At 47.2% G+C, this 14,388-nt stretch overlaps 1 protein-coding gene across 1 annotated transcript; it reads left to right on the top strand.

The window, feature by feature from the left end:
• Positions 1 to 181: 181 nt before the first annotated feature.
• On the top strand, positions 182 to 13,786 carry SLC30A2 (solute carrier family 30 member 2). Its single transcript, XM_035120868.3, has 8 exons — positions 182 to 2,297; positions 5,522 to 5,736; positions 6,376 to 6,522; positions 7,597 to 7,750; positions 9,965 to 10,130; positions 10,479 to 10,584; positions 11,523 to 11,657; positions 13,291 to 13,786. Exons 1-8 carry the CDS (start codon positions 2,245 to 2,247, stop codon positions 13,434 to 13,436), a joined length of 1,122 nt encoding a protein of 373 aa, XP_034976759.1. The 5' UTR covers positions 182 to 2,244; the 3' UTR covers positions 13,437 to 13,786.
• Positions 13,787 to 14,388: the final 602 nt, after the last annotated feature.

The raw sequence follows: 14,388 nt of genomic DNA, 5'->3' as shown, positions 1-14,388 counted from the left end.
CCCAAGTGATTGCAATCTACTCACAAGATTTAAAAACTGGCAATGATCTACCCCCTTTTTTGGGGTTCAGGTCAAAGTTGTTGAGCTTTTTTGAGGGAGGAGGAAGGCCTGTTTTTGGGGGGTGCAGGGCTGAAATGTTTTTTTAGCTTTTTTAGGGGAGCCAAAGTTGTTGAGCTTCTTTGGGGGGAGCCAGTTATCTGCCAGTGATCTACCGGTAGATCCCGCTCCACCTGTTGGACGTGCCTGCAATGTTGCTAAACTACAACTCTCATTAGTCCCAACACACTGGTCCTGAGTCGTTTAAGGCTGTATAGGTCAAAATCAGCATTTTGAATTGGGCCCGGAAACTAAATGGCAGCCAGTGCAGTCAGGCCAGGATTGGTTTAACATGCTCAAACCATCTTGACCCATTGGGCAAACTGGCCACTGAATTCTAAGCTATCTGAAGTTTCCAAACAGTCTTCAAAAGCAGCCCTATGCAGTCATCCAGGCACATCCAACTGGCTCCCCCCAAAGAAGCTCAACAACTTTGGCTCCCCTAAGAAAAGCTCAACATTTTTGCCCTGCACCCCCCCAATTGAGGCTTTCCTCCTCCCTAAAAAGCTCAACAACTTTGACCTGAACCCCCCAAAAGCGGGCAGATCACTGCCAGTTTATAACTCTGTGAGTAGATCGCAGTCTCTTGGGAGTTGGTCACACCTGAGTAATCTAACCTAGGGGTTACCAGAGCATAAGGAACAGCATAAGTTAGGCTGTCCCTGCCCAGATAGGGGCCCAGCTGGGGCACCAGCCAAAGCTGATGGAAGGCACCTGAGCCTCAAGCAATAGCCAAGGATCTAGAAGTACCCCCAAGCTACTTACCTGCTCCTTCAGAGGGAGTGTAACCCCATCAAGAACAATAACCTCCCATGATGAATGGGAACTGACTTACCTTTCTGGGAGATAAGAAGGATAACCTCTGAATGGCCCTTGATCTGATGGCGGGGGGGGGGGGCAGAGATGTTACAATAATCCCTGTGGTCACATCCACACCATACATTTAGGGCACAAATCTTTCCCCAAAGAATACTGTAGTGTGGGAGCTGTAGTGTGTTTAGGGCGCTGGGAATTGTAGTTCTATGGAATGTAGTTCATTCTTTGGGGGAAGCCAATACTGTTCAGGTGGTCTAAATGTACGGTACATTATATGTATGCTATGCGGTGGATGGGAACTAGACAGCTTTGGATAAAAAGGATTGGCCAAAAGTGCAGTGAACAAGCTAAACCACACAATGGCTAAAAACAGAACCTCCATTTTCCAAGACAGTATACCTTTGATTACCAGATCCTGAGAACAAACAGCAAAGACCAGCTAGCTGAGCTACCATACAACTGTGTCATCGCTTGCCAGCTCTTGAAATGGACAATTGTAGTATCTGGGGGGCTGAAAAGCAGTGGGTCTGGCATCTCTTAAAATTATTTTCTTCTGGTGGATTGTTGGCAAACGGCAGCCCTGACTGGGTGGTGTGAACAGCATGACCATAAGGCACACACCAGGCCCAGCAATGCACATAATTTGTGGCATCTCTCCAGTCAAAATGTTGCAGCATGGAATGCTTCTGTTTCACACCCTTACCTCTTTCAAGTTCCATTATATACCATTATATTTGCATTTCAGTCCTCATTGGGCTATATTTGGGGGTGTCCCCACCCTGCAGGATTTTAAAGAGCCAGTGGTCCAAGTCCCCTTTGAGTGGACCACAAGTCTTTGTAGCAACTGAGCATCCATCGGTACTGGACCTAGCAGGGCTCTCCTTATGTTGGATAAGACACAAACAAGTCGAAGTTCCAGTTTTGACCTTGGAGTTTCTGGGTTTGCGCCCCATCTCCTGAAAAAGCAAACAAACCCGGAACTCCCCACCACCACCCTTTTGTGTGCGCGCGCGAGGGGGAAGGTTGGGATCAGGGAGGGGTCGGCGTCTTGCTCTGTTCGCGTCTACCAGGTCAGCCGGCGTTTGCAAACTTTGCAGCCGGGCCGCCCCGGCCGCCTCCTTCTCCCCCTGCGGGGCTTTGCGCACGAGTCAGCGCCGTTTTCACACGGGCTGCTGCTCGCCCAGCCGAGATAAGAGGCAGCTGCCAGCGCGCCGGCCTTACCGGGTTGGAAGGCGGCGGAGGAAGGGGGCGGAAGGCCGGAGAGGTCGAGGCTGAACGGGGGCCTCCACGGGGAAAGGAGCGTCCGTCGGTTTGCACCTGCCGCCGGCGAGGATGGAGCCGGGCTCGGGAGAAAAGAGCCAGCTCCTCAACGGGGTGGAAGGCAGGTGAGTCCCGGGCAGCGGCCTCCGCGTTTCTTTCCCCCACCTTGCTTTCTGCTCCTGCAGTTCTCTGCCCCGAAGGCAACGCGGACGCTTCGCGCCAATATACGGTAGCTCCAGATCCTCCCCAAACCATTTACCACCTCGCTGCTTCCCCACAGTGCAGTCCGATTTTAAGCATGTTTACTCCGGCATAATAGCAGACTCCAAAGGGCCCAGATCCCTTCTGGCTCGCACCCCAAGTTGATAGGCAATACCATTCAAATAGTGTTCGCCTTGTGATTGATTATGCCGGGTGCAGCTTCCTCCCCCCCCCCACAATATTTTATTTAAGTTGATACCTTTGTAGTCGGGGTAAGTCCCGACAGGTTAAGGATATGATGATGATGATGATGACACTAAATAGGTGCAAGATTGGACTCTAGGTGTGCAAACCTGTGTTTGCTCAGGTGTGAATTGTGTTGCGTTCAGTGGGAGTTAGGCCCTAGTGAGTGCCAGGTAGAGCCTTGCAGCCTTATCTAGGTCGCTGGCTTTGGGAGAGGGGGGTCATCACAGCCTGCCCACCTTAACCTGCATAAGAGTTTGGGGGCTCCATAGAAGCCTTCAGATCCAAAATTGTGCAGGCAGACCCTCCCAGTACAGACCCTCTTACAGTACTGGGCTGGAGCCCAAAGAAGTGTAATGAACTTACAAAAACGAAAAAGAAAAATCCTGCCAATTCCTAAAACACGGGTGGAGAAGCTGTGCCCTTCCCCCCAATGTTTTTGGACCCCCAATTTTGCCAGTCCCCACCAGCAGGACCATGAGCCAGGGATGGCTTTTCTGATTGGTTTTGGCAATTTACACCCTGCTTAACAGCACTCCTCTCTAAGTAGTAGTAACAGCAAGCTCAGTAAATGCCATGGAGATAAAATCAGTTAAAAGCTAACTCTAAAATAAAAAGTAGCTTAAAATGACTGCTGATATGGACTCCGGAAGTTCAACAGGGAAGTGGGGGGGGGCTATCTGATATCAGCTGGGAGGGGACAGTAAGCTTACAACATCTGGAAAGCCAAGGGTTCGCCATCTGTGGTCTAGAATCAAATCAAGAAGTTAAACTTTTCCTGGCATAAAATTTCAGGGAGGCTTTATCTGTTGAATGTTGATATCTGTTGTGCATTTGTTAAAGGCAAGGGAGGCAGCTTTGTGTGAAAAAAGGATGGCAGCCTCAGGCTCAAGCCCTCCCAGGGTGCGTGTTCAAAGAGTAATTAATCACTACTGTACTAAGTAACTTTGACATCCTTTTTTAAACTGCAATAATGGTATCTAAAAGCAAGGTAAAAGGGTTGTTCCTGTACACCCCCACTATACCAGGGAAAACCTATGAGCGGCGTGTGGGTTCTGTTCTTGTAGCAGAGACTGCGAACAGAGAGTGGGATCAGAGGGTAGGGATTGTTCCAGTTTAGTTAATGTAAAAATGGAATCTTGTGTAATCTAGCATAAAATGCTTTGCAGCAGGGTGATGGCAGCATTTCAGGAAAAATGCAGGGCTGTTTTGGAGAGAGCCCTGGGCTGCGACATGTATTTGTAACTCTTATACACCACCCTCCTAGAAGAAGCACTGGGCAGACCACTCCCCCCCCCACATTATCCTTACAACAACCCTGTGAGGTAGGTTGGGGAAGAGAGAGTTATATGCCAAGGTCACCCAGCGCGTGGGCTAAACTCTATGCGTTTGTTCTTGTTCTATAAAGAGCATCTGCAAGGAAGCAACTTCCAGGCAAATGTGGCGAAAGCTTAAAACTTTTTCTCTGCCTGCCCTTGTTCTGAGAAAACTTGCCTCTTGGAAGCAGCTGTTGGCATTTCAAGGGCACCATCAGAAGCTTCCCTTGAAATGTAAATTGCAACTTTAGAGAGGAAAAGGGTTGGGTTTTTTTGGTCAGATAAGGTTGCATGGAGAGAAAATAAGCTCCTCCCCACCCCACCCTCAGGGTCCCAAGATTGCTCAAGCTTTGCAAGAGATGCTGTATTTGTCCTTAAAAACTTACAAGTTGCTATATACAGTACATTGAAAAGCTTGAACTTGGTGTGATATACAGAACAAAACCCTTGTATGTTAACTGCATTATTGCACTCAGCTTCATGGCTGAGTGGGGATTTGAACCCTGGTCTCCCCTGCCCTCCTTTGGCACTGTAGAAACCGAAATTGTTTGCCTGGGTGGATAGTAGGAATGTGTGTGTGTTTGTGTATGTGTGTGAGAGAAGAACCTCTGCTCCTCAAAAAGTAAGAGTCACACCCATCCATTGTTCTGCCTGTGTCCCTCTTGCCTGCCTTTAGCATGCAGCCCTCAGAGGTTGCCTGTGAGTGATTGCAAGAGGCATTGTCACATTGCAAGGGCACATTCCACCCAGGAAAAGAACACCTGGGAGGGGCAGAGCAGGGCTGGTGCTGCAGGACAAATTACCTGGGGAATGAATGGGGCTTGGTCAAGGAGGAATCAAGAGGGCTGGAGGGGAAGGGCTGCATTTGCCCCCTGGGCCTGAGGTTCCCCACCCTTGACTTGAGTGGTGCATATGTGCAGAGGCAACAGGAGCCAAATTGCTTGGTAGTGCTGCCTAATTCCTGGAGGGCATGTAAATCAATCTCATTCACTCAATCTCACACACAAGCAAACACAATAATAAATGTGATCAAGATACTATTTATTTATTAGTTTACATTTCTTTCCCACCAAGGGATACATTTCTATCCCACCATGTTGCCCAGAGTGGTTGGAGCAACACAGTAAAAGTAAGAAATTATTATTATTATTTATTATTATTATTATTATTGGCTCAAGGTTATGTACCTAGTTTTCCCACACTCCCATTTTATCCTCACAACAACCCTGAGAGGTAGGTTAAACTGGGAGACCCAAGGACCACCCAGTGAGCTTCCCATGTGAGGACCTGAATCTTGGGCTTCCTATGTCCTAGTCCTGCACACTAATAGTGACTTTTGTAAATTAAATTCATCAGGAGCTGAAGTAAGGCATCCCGTTCCAGCATCTGCTGTTTTCTGCTTTGCTTTTCCAGCTGACATTCAACATTGTGTGGCTAACTAACATACTTGGTCCTTATTGGACATCTTTTGTGGTGGTGGTGGGGGTTATTCAGTTTATTGTTGTGCTTCTGCAAATTTAGAGTTTGGGGGACAGCAGCATCTCTGCCTGAGACAATCTCTCTCTAAAAATCTTCTCTTTATGACACAGGTCTTATTTAGGAGTTGTGGGTAAGAATTTCCCGAACCCAATGGTCGGCTACGTTCCGGACCTTTCCTCCTTCGAGCTGGGCCTGAACGGGAACCAGCACTGCCATTCCAGCTGGGCATCCAACAGCAGCTACGATGCTGAAAAAGAGAGAGCTCGGAAGAAGCTCTACCTCGCCTCGGCCATCTGCTTGGTCTTCATGGTGGGAGAAGTTGTGGGTAAGGCTCTTGACGCTTTTTGACACAGCCCTGTTTGCTTGCAGAGAGCTGTCGGGTTGTGTATCATGACTGTGTACAAATTATCATCATCTATCGAATCATAGAATTGTAAAGTTGGAAGGGACCTCGAGGGTGTTCCAAGGGATACATACAGAGGCCCAGAGGGCAGCATTTGGCCCACAGACCTGAGTTTCCCCAACACTACTGGAATGCATGAATCCTCTGTACTCAGTGTTGGAAACTCGCATTGCTCTAGGCACATTTTGCAATAGGGAATTTCATTGGTGCAAGTAGCTTCTGAGTTCTGGGTGTAGTACTGCGCCTAATATTTCAGATTAAAACTGCAGAGTGGAAAGAAAGGAGGACCTTTTTCTGCCTCCCCACTTCCAGCTACTCTCTGAAGACTGGAGAAGAGACCCTCTCAAGAATATTAGGAGGGTCGGCAGAGAAAGGACTAGACCATGTGAAAAATGAACATAATATTTTAGCTGCAGTTCATTCATTTTCAGCTTTGTATTCCTGTTATAAAAAAGCATGCCTAGACATTCTGTTGTCTAGGATTAAGGTGCCATTTAGCTCCTAGCTTCCACATCTCAGTTTCTAATACTGCCTTCTGCCTGTTGGGCTCTCTCTCCCCAGGGGGGTACCTTGCCCACAGCCTTGCCATCATGACTGACGCCGCCCACCTCTTGACGGACTTCGCCAGCATGATGATCAGCCTTTTCTCTCTCTGGATGTCCTCTCGGCCCCCCACCAAGACCATGAATTTTGGCTGGCATCGAGCAGGTAACAACATCCTGGCTACTAAGGAGTAAGTCTCAGCGAATACAGTTAAGCAGACTTCCAAGGAAGCCCACCTAAGGTTGTGCCTGCCGGCTATGTGGCATTCACACTGTAGTAGATCAAATACAAACTTCTGAGCAGGGAATATAGAGCTGTGTTGGTGGGGCATGCTGATTTAAAAAAAAAAAAAAACCCAGCACAATTGGGGGTGTGTGTGTGAAAAGTTGCAACATGATCTGGGAATTCAAAAGATATGTTGGTTAAATTAATGTAACTTAGTTTTGCTTGGTAAGTAAAATGTGTATAAAATTGCATAGAAATAATTAAAAATGATTGCCAAGTACTTGCAGTTGTTGTTGGCATCCATTTGTCTCGGGAGACAATGAAGGAGGGTGCCTTTGGGGGTTATGTCAAACTGCTGGAGAGTTGCAGCGCCTGCTGTGGCTGTAGAGACTGACGTAGGAGCAACATGTTTTGTTGCAGCTGGGGCAGATGAAGGCGTCCAATTGTGCTGCTGAAGATGCAGCTATATTATTATTATTTAGCATTACCTGATATTTTTCGGAAGGTAGAATTAAAAGTGTTTGGGTTTCCGAAAGCAGAGGGAGTAATGGATCTCACTTTAACCCAGAAAATAACTATGTGTGTGTTATCTCAGTGATGCAGGGAGGACTGAGTTGGGGACGGTAAGATTTGCGGGCCCAATTCACATGAAACTCCTGCACATGGGAGAATTTACACACAGGTCCCAATATCTCCCGTTCCCCCTCCAATAAGGTGCTTAATGCCTTTATTGTTGTGATCTGAAACAGTTCTCAGCACATAATTTTTACTGTTGAGGCTGCCTGCACAAATAGAGTAGCACTGAATCGGGCCTCTTGCTGCCTTGTGCAGTTGGTCGGTCTGTCGCAAGAGAATGTATTGGAGCAGTCTAACTGGGTAGCTTTATTTGGTGGATGTGCTCCCGAGTGTATGCACCTAGGACCAAACGCTCAGCTAGTAGCTGCTTGGGGAGTAGTTGCTCTTCGCCTGCCATTGAAACCTAACCTAACCAAACCTTCCTGGCTTTCTCTACAGAGATCTTGGGAGCCCTGTTGTCTGTGCTGTCTATCTGGGTGGTGACTGGTGTCCTGGTTTATTTAGCAGTGCAACGGCTGCTCTCGGGCGAGTACGAGATAGAAGGGAATGCAATGCTCATCACCTCTGGCTGTGCCGTGGCAGTAAACATCATGTATGTAAGCATGCTCAGAATGGACTTGAATGGGCACCTAAGGAAGTTGCATAAACTGGAGATTCTCCTCAGATGCGGGTTGACCCTGGCAATGGATTTTGGGCCGCATAGATCAGTGGTTGTTGTTGTTGTTTAGTCGTTTAGTCGTGTCCGACTCTTCGTGACCCCATGGACCATAGCACGCCAGGCACTCCTGTCTTGCACTGCCTCCCGCAGTTTGGTCAAACTCATGTTCGTAGCTTCGAGAACACTGTCCAACCATCTTGTCCTCTGTCATCCCCTTCTCCTAGTGCCCTCAATCTTTCCCAACATCAGGGTCTTTTCCAAGGATTCTTCTCTTCTCATGAGGTGGCCAAAGTATTGGAGCCTCAGCTTCACGATCTGTCCTTCCAGGGAGCACTCAGGGCTGATTTCCTTAAGAATGGATAGGTTTGATCTTCTTGCAGTCCATGGGACTCTCAAGAGTCTCCTCCAGCACCATAATTCAAAAGCATCAATTCTTCGGCGATCAGCCTTCTTTATGGTCCAGCTCTCACTTCCATACATCGCTACTGGGAAAACCATAGCTTTAACTATACGGACCTTTGTCAGCAAGGTGATGTCTTTGCTTTTTAAGATGCTGTCTAGGTTTGTCATTGCTTTTCTCCCAAGAAGCAGGCGTCTTTTAATTTCGTGACTGCTGTCACCATCTGCAGTGATCAAGGAGCCCAAGAAAGTAAAATCTCTCACTGCCTCCATTTCTTCCCCTTCTATTTGCCAGGAGGTGATGGGACCAGTGGCCATGATCTTGGTTTTTTTGATGTTGAGCTTCAGACCATATTTTGCGCTCTCCTCTTTCACCCTCATTAAAAGGTTCTTTAATTCCTCCTCGCTTTCTCCCATCAAGGTTGTGTCATCTGCATATCTGAGGTTGTTGATATTTCTTCCGGCAATCTTAATTGGTACCATGCTTTATGGGCCAAAACAAGTCTTGTGTTCATTGTGGGGAATCTCCAGCCTTTGGTCCTGCCCACTGACATCAGATGGTAGGAAAAGGCATGGCTGCCTTCTCTTTGAAGTCCCTTTGCAAGCAGTTTCTATTGAAGCATCCTGGAAGCTGACTTTAAAAGTGATATTGTCACTTGAAATGATAATGAAGTCAGGTGATTAGCCTGCAGGGATGCGTGGAGATAGAGATGCCCCACCCAGTGCCCCACCCCTGTGCGAAAAGGATCAGGAAGCTGGTAATAGAAAGGACTTTAGCCAGAGGCCCTGGAGAGACACTGCCCATTAAGGGTCTACATTACTGGGCTGGGCAGACCACCTGAGCTGGTGTGAAGCAGCTTCCTGGGTTTTTGCTTCCGGATGTCAGGGGCTGAATGAACAAAAGCCTCTGGTCAAAGGAAGAGCCCAACTCTCTTGCCCCCACTTCTGAGTGTTTTTACTTTCGATGTTCTTCATTTAGTGCAGGGGTAGGCAACCTAAGTCCCGGGGGCCGGATGCAGCCCAATCGCCTTCTCAATCTGGCCCACGGATGGTCCGGGGATCAGCGTGTTTTTACATGAGTAGAATGTGTCCTTTTATTTAAAATGCAGCTCTGGGTTATTTGACCCCCTGCCCCATTTCCACCCTTTTCTTTTTTTCCCATATGAGGCTGCATTTTAATTTTAATGTATTTAATCTTGTTCTTATGTTGTATTTTAATCAGTTGTTTTATATCTAGTGTTAGCCGCCCTGATTGGGGAGGGCAGGTTCCTGACCCCTGGTTTAGTGCAATTATCAGATTTCTGTCCTGCCCTTCTTCCTGAGGGTTCCCAGCAGGGTGCCAAACAACAAGTAATACAACTTATATACAGAATGCAAGAGGAGTTGAGAAGTCAGTGTGGGATTTAGTTATTTAACTGTAGCATTATTTCTCTGCTCGTCAGCTGGGGAAAGGGTTGCAGAACTGCATCTGGAAGAATTAAGATAGTTTCTGCCCAACGCAGTCAGAAAGAAATGACAGAGGAGGAAAAAGCAATGGGGAGGGAAGAGGAAAATAAAGAAGCCCAGATACGAATTTTTAAAGGAACTAATGACAACCAGCTGAGGCAGGAAGAGAGTTCAGGAAAGATCAGAAAGCAGAACGAGCGGTTTGGCCCTGCTTCCCTTCTTTGCCTCTGCTGCAGCCTGATGCTCTCCTTTTGGTAAAGGCTTCTCTCCCTGCCCACTTTTCCTTTTCCTTTCTCCCTCCAGAATGGGCATTGCTCTCCACCAGTCAGGGCATGGGCACAGTCACGGCAATGGGCATAGTCATGGCAGTGGGCACAACACCAGTGTCCGGGCTGCTTTCATCCACGTGGTTGGGGATTTCCTGCAGAGCATTGGAGTCTTGGTGGCAGCCTACATCATCTACTTCAAGGTACAGTAAAGCGGTCTGGAATAATTGATAACTGCAAAGAATATTTATTCCATGATGGAGCAGCTCTGCCGACTCCTTAAGGGGACAACTGCTGCTGTTACCATGTTGGCTCTGTAAAGAACAAGCTTGTTTGGGGTCAGTAATAAGTTAGGTGCAGAGCACAGCAGGGAATCTGCAGTCCAGTGGCAGAGCATCTCAGGTTCGGTCCCCAGCATCATCCCTCCCTGAAACCCTAGAGAGCTACTGCTGGTCATTGTAGTGGGTACTGATCTAGATAGTCCATTGAACAGACTCTGTCTAAGGCAGAGAGGCTCATGGTTTTCTTTCTCCTTCGCCTTCTTCCTCCAGCCAGAGTACAAATACGTGGATCCCATCTGCACCTTCCTGTTTTCCATCCTGGTCCTTGGAACGACCCTAAGCATCCTCCGAGATGTTGTCCTTGTGTTGATGGAAGGCAAGTCTCTCCTTTTGAAGTAGGGGAAAGAGATTGGAGCATCAAGTTGGACTGTGCCATGAATTTTCTATGTATGAGGAGGAGGGGGAGCGGCTACTTGGTGTGTGGGGGACATTGCAAGTCAAAGCAAGGCATTGCAGCACTTTAAAATGCAGGATGTCGTTTTACTTTTACTTTGTTCGACTTCTGTTGCATTCTAAGGGTTTGGGTAGTAATGTGTTAGTTACCGTATTTCACCTTGTGTCTCCTTGTCCCCATAGCAGCTGGAGGGACACACTGTTTCAGTCTGGAAAATAGGGTGGGTGGGAAGGAAGCACCACACCTCTGAGTCTCTGGAAGGTCCCTCCCTCTCCAGCTGCTGAAATGATAGGGTGGGGAGCCTCAGGCCTGGGGGCCAAATGAGGTCCTCCAGTCCTCTCTCTATGGAGGCATCTCCTCCCCCATCGTTCTGCCCGGTTCTGAGGTCCAGCTCCGAGGGCCTTCTGGCGGTTCCCTCGCTACGAGAAGCTAAGTTACAGGGAACCAGGCAGAGGGCCTTCTCGGTAGTGGCACCCACCCTGTGGAATGCCCTCCCACCAGAGGTCAAAGAAAACAACAACAATTACCAGACCTTTAGAAGGCATCTTAAGGCAGCCCTGTTTAGGGAAGCTTTTAATGTTTGATGGATTTCTGTATTTTAATGTTTTGTTGGAAGCCGCCCAGAGTGGCTGGGGGAACCCGGCCAGATGGGCGGGGTATAAATAAATTATTATTATTATTATTTATTTATGGCTCTCAGGGCTGGGGGAAAAGACCCCCAAGGAAACACGAAGTCGTCTTCCATGGTATAATCCAATCAAACCATGTGTTTTAGCTTTGCGCAAGACAAAGAAGCAGTTGTGTCGTCATGTTGTCCGCTTCTCACCAGCATCTCCTCCTCCACCTTTGCTTCTTTGCAGCCACCCCAAAGGGTGTGGAGTTCAATGATGTGAAGAGTATCTTGCTGTCCATAAGCGGAGTGAAAGCCTTGCACAGCCTCCATATTTGGGCCCTGACGGTATCTCAGCCCGTGCTGTCTGTCCACATTGCCATCAGTAAGTTACACTCCTGAGCAAGGAGGTTTTTTTTTTCCCTGGGGGTTTGGGGAGAAGGGGGGGGGGGAGAAAATATAATAAATCGGGCTTCTAGTTGTGGTCCAAAAATATCTGAAAGGCACCCAGGTTGGCAAAGGCTGTTCTAAATAAACAAGTATAACTGAAAGGTGGGAGCAAGTTAGTTTCTCACAGAAACAAATGAGGGGACTCGTGCCTGCACCCCCTGCCTTGCATCTCACGTTCTACGAATGCTAGAAACTTACTTTGTTTGGGGGTGTGTTTTTTTTAAAAAAAAGAAGAAATATGGGCATCTTGTGTTACATCTGGCAGGGGAGAGGCAGTCCTTCCTTCCTTCCTTCCCTGCCCACATGGCTACGCATGCCTCGATGAGTTGCAGGTTTAGGGGTTACAAGCTGCAGTCACTGTAGCTGAGGTGGGTGTTGGATTTTGCAACTGGGGAAGAAAAGCATGTGGGCATAGACCAGGCACCCCTAAACTTTGGCCCTCCTGATGTTTTGGACTACAATTCCCATCATCCCTGACCACTGGTCCTGTTAGCTAGGGATCATGGGAGTTGTAGGCCAAAACATCTGGAGGGCCGCAGTTTGGGGATAGACAGCGCTGGCACCCAGAAAAGCCAGGCTTTGACTGGGATGGTCTGCCAACCTCCACCTTTGATCTAGCAAGCATGCATCCTCCTCCTCCTACCCAGTGGCTGGATGGCTTAGGCAGCATGCTGAATATCTTCAACTGCCCCTTACCCCCAACCCTGTGCTTTTTAAAAAATAGAACACTTTGTATTTGTTTAATAATAATAATTAATAATAATAATAAATAAGTAATTTATTATTTATATGCCATCCATCTGACTGGGTTGCCCCAGCCACTCTGGGTGACTCCCAACAAAAAATAGTAAAAACACAACGCAATTTTTTATTTTTAAACATTTCTAAAACGTTTAAAAATCTCTCTTAAGCAGTATACAAAAATAACACTGAACGAAGTAAGACTATCACAAAATCAGTGAATGAAACCCAGGAACTGGTTAAAGACAGGCATTTGGAAATAACGGGGCCCAATTCAACAGGTCACAGAAAGCACAGGCAGAAACAAAAACAAAGCAAAAAACATCTTCACAACTAATGGATGATTTTTCATATATACCAGAGGGTGCTTGTGGTGGTGCGGATGGGGGAGAGAGGCTCTGAAATTGCTTGGATCCTGACCAGTTTGTGGGCTTTGTCCTTGGTGATGTTTTTGTTGCCATTGACTTGATTACATAATCACCTTCATGAACAGTCCGTTTTGATCCTTTCTGGGGAAGAAGCTGCCCTAATAGGCAGCTGTAAACCTGCTTTGCAACAGGCAAAACTTAAGAGGGTATGTAGGGGTGCTCTCGCAGATATCTGGGGCCCAAGTAGGGCCACAAACGTACTGTGAGAAAGGCTCCCAGATGCATGACTTAGCATGGCGGAAATAAATCCACTTGTGCCGCCTTCCTCAACATGGCACCACCCAGATGTTTTGAACTACAACTAACAGTACACCATCTCCCCTCACCCTCGGACTTTGTGTCAAATAAACGGTACCTGTCTTCCTTTTGCTGCCCTCGCTTGCTGGCCTCCCTTTCCAGACAAAGACGCAGATGCTCAGGCTGTCTTGAAGGAAGCGAGTTCCCGCCTGCAGGGAGCCTTCAACTTCCACACGACGACAATCCAGATTGAGAACTACTCCGAGGACATGAAGGACTGCCGGGAGTGCCAGAGTCCCTCTGACTGACTGTTTAGAAAATAAAGAGAATCTGAGGAGAGTTGTAGAGCAGCCTGCAGATGGATATGCAGCCTTGTCAAAACTGCTACCTCAGAATTCGTTCCAGTGTGACCGTTACTCAGGGCCAAGTAACTCATTCAGAGTCACCTAAGTGCTGATGCTTAGTTTGTTGGGAGCAACTGAAAGTACCACTGCGCTCTCTCTCTCTCTCTCTCTCTCTCTCTCTCTCTCTCTCTCTCTCTCTCTCTCTCTTGTCTCTCTCTCTCTGCTTCTCCCTTTCTTTCTGTTTCTCTCTCTCTCTCTCCTATAGTTTTATAAGTACTGTACCTGAAAATAAAACTCTGGGATCTTTCTGTTTATTGATTTGGCTGTAATACCTCCTCAATGCAAGGAGTTTCCTCTTTCTCAGGGGAGTTAGGATCTTTCTCCTTGTATCTAGAGTGGAGATGGGAGAGAAAGTCATTTCAGTTTGCATTTCAAGGCAAACTTGCATAATTTTTGAAGCGATACATGGACTAAAACACCACCCATTGTTAGTAATTTGCACTTCTTGGCTGCAGAACTGCACTGCAAAATTCCAAGTAATGTGCTCAAAAATGCACCTGCTAAGGGAAAGTGTGTTAGCTAGTTAGTTATTTTTGTGCATATAATAGGGTTGCCATATTTCAAAAGTGAAAATCCAGACACAAAAGTTTTTGAGCTTTTTTAAAAAAAATTATTTTCAACACAGAAAGCCCTGTTGCCATACATCTGGGTTTTCCCAGGCATTTTGCCATTTTCCAGAAATCCTGGACACTATTTACAACAACCGATTCCCAAATATGTTCGTGGAAACCCAGATGAATGGTAGCCCTAGCATATAACATACAAAAATATATTATTTTGGGAGAAATTGCTTTGTGGAGATGTGCATGTTTGGCAAAATAGCATCCAGAAGGGGTGTTTTTCGTGGTTTTTTTTT

This window comes from Zootoca vivipara, chromosome 6 (genome assembly GCF_965207765.1).
Source record: "Zootoca vivipara chromosome 6, rZooViv2.hap1.1, whole genome shotgun sequence".
In the NCBI taxonomy this organism is placed as follows: domain Eukaryota; kingdom Metazoa; phylum Chordata; class Lepidosauria; order Squamata; family Lacertidae; genus Zootoca; species Zootoca vivipara.
The sequence above is the reverse complement of the archived record's forward strand: the minus strand, read 5'-3'. Positions and strand labels throughout refer to the sequence as shown.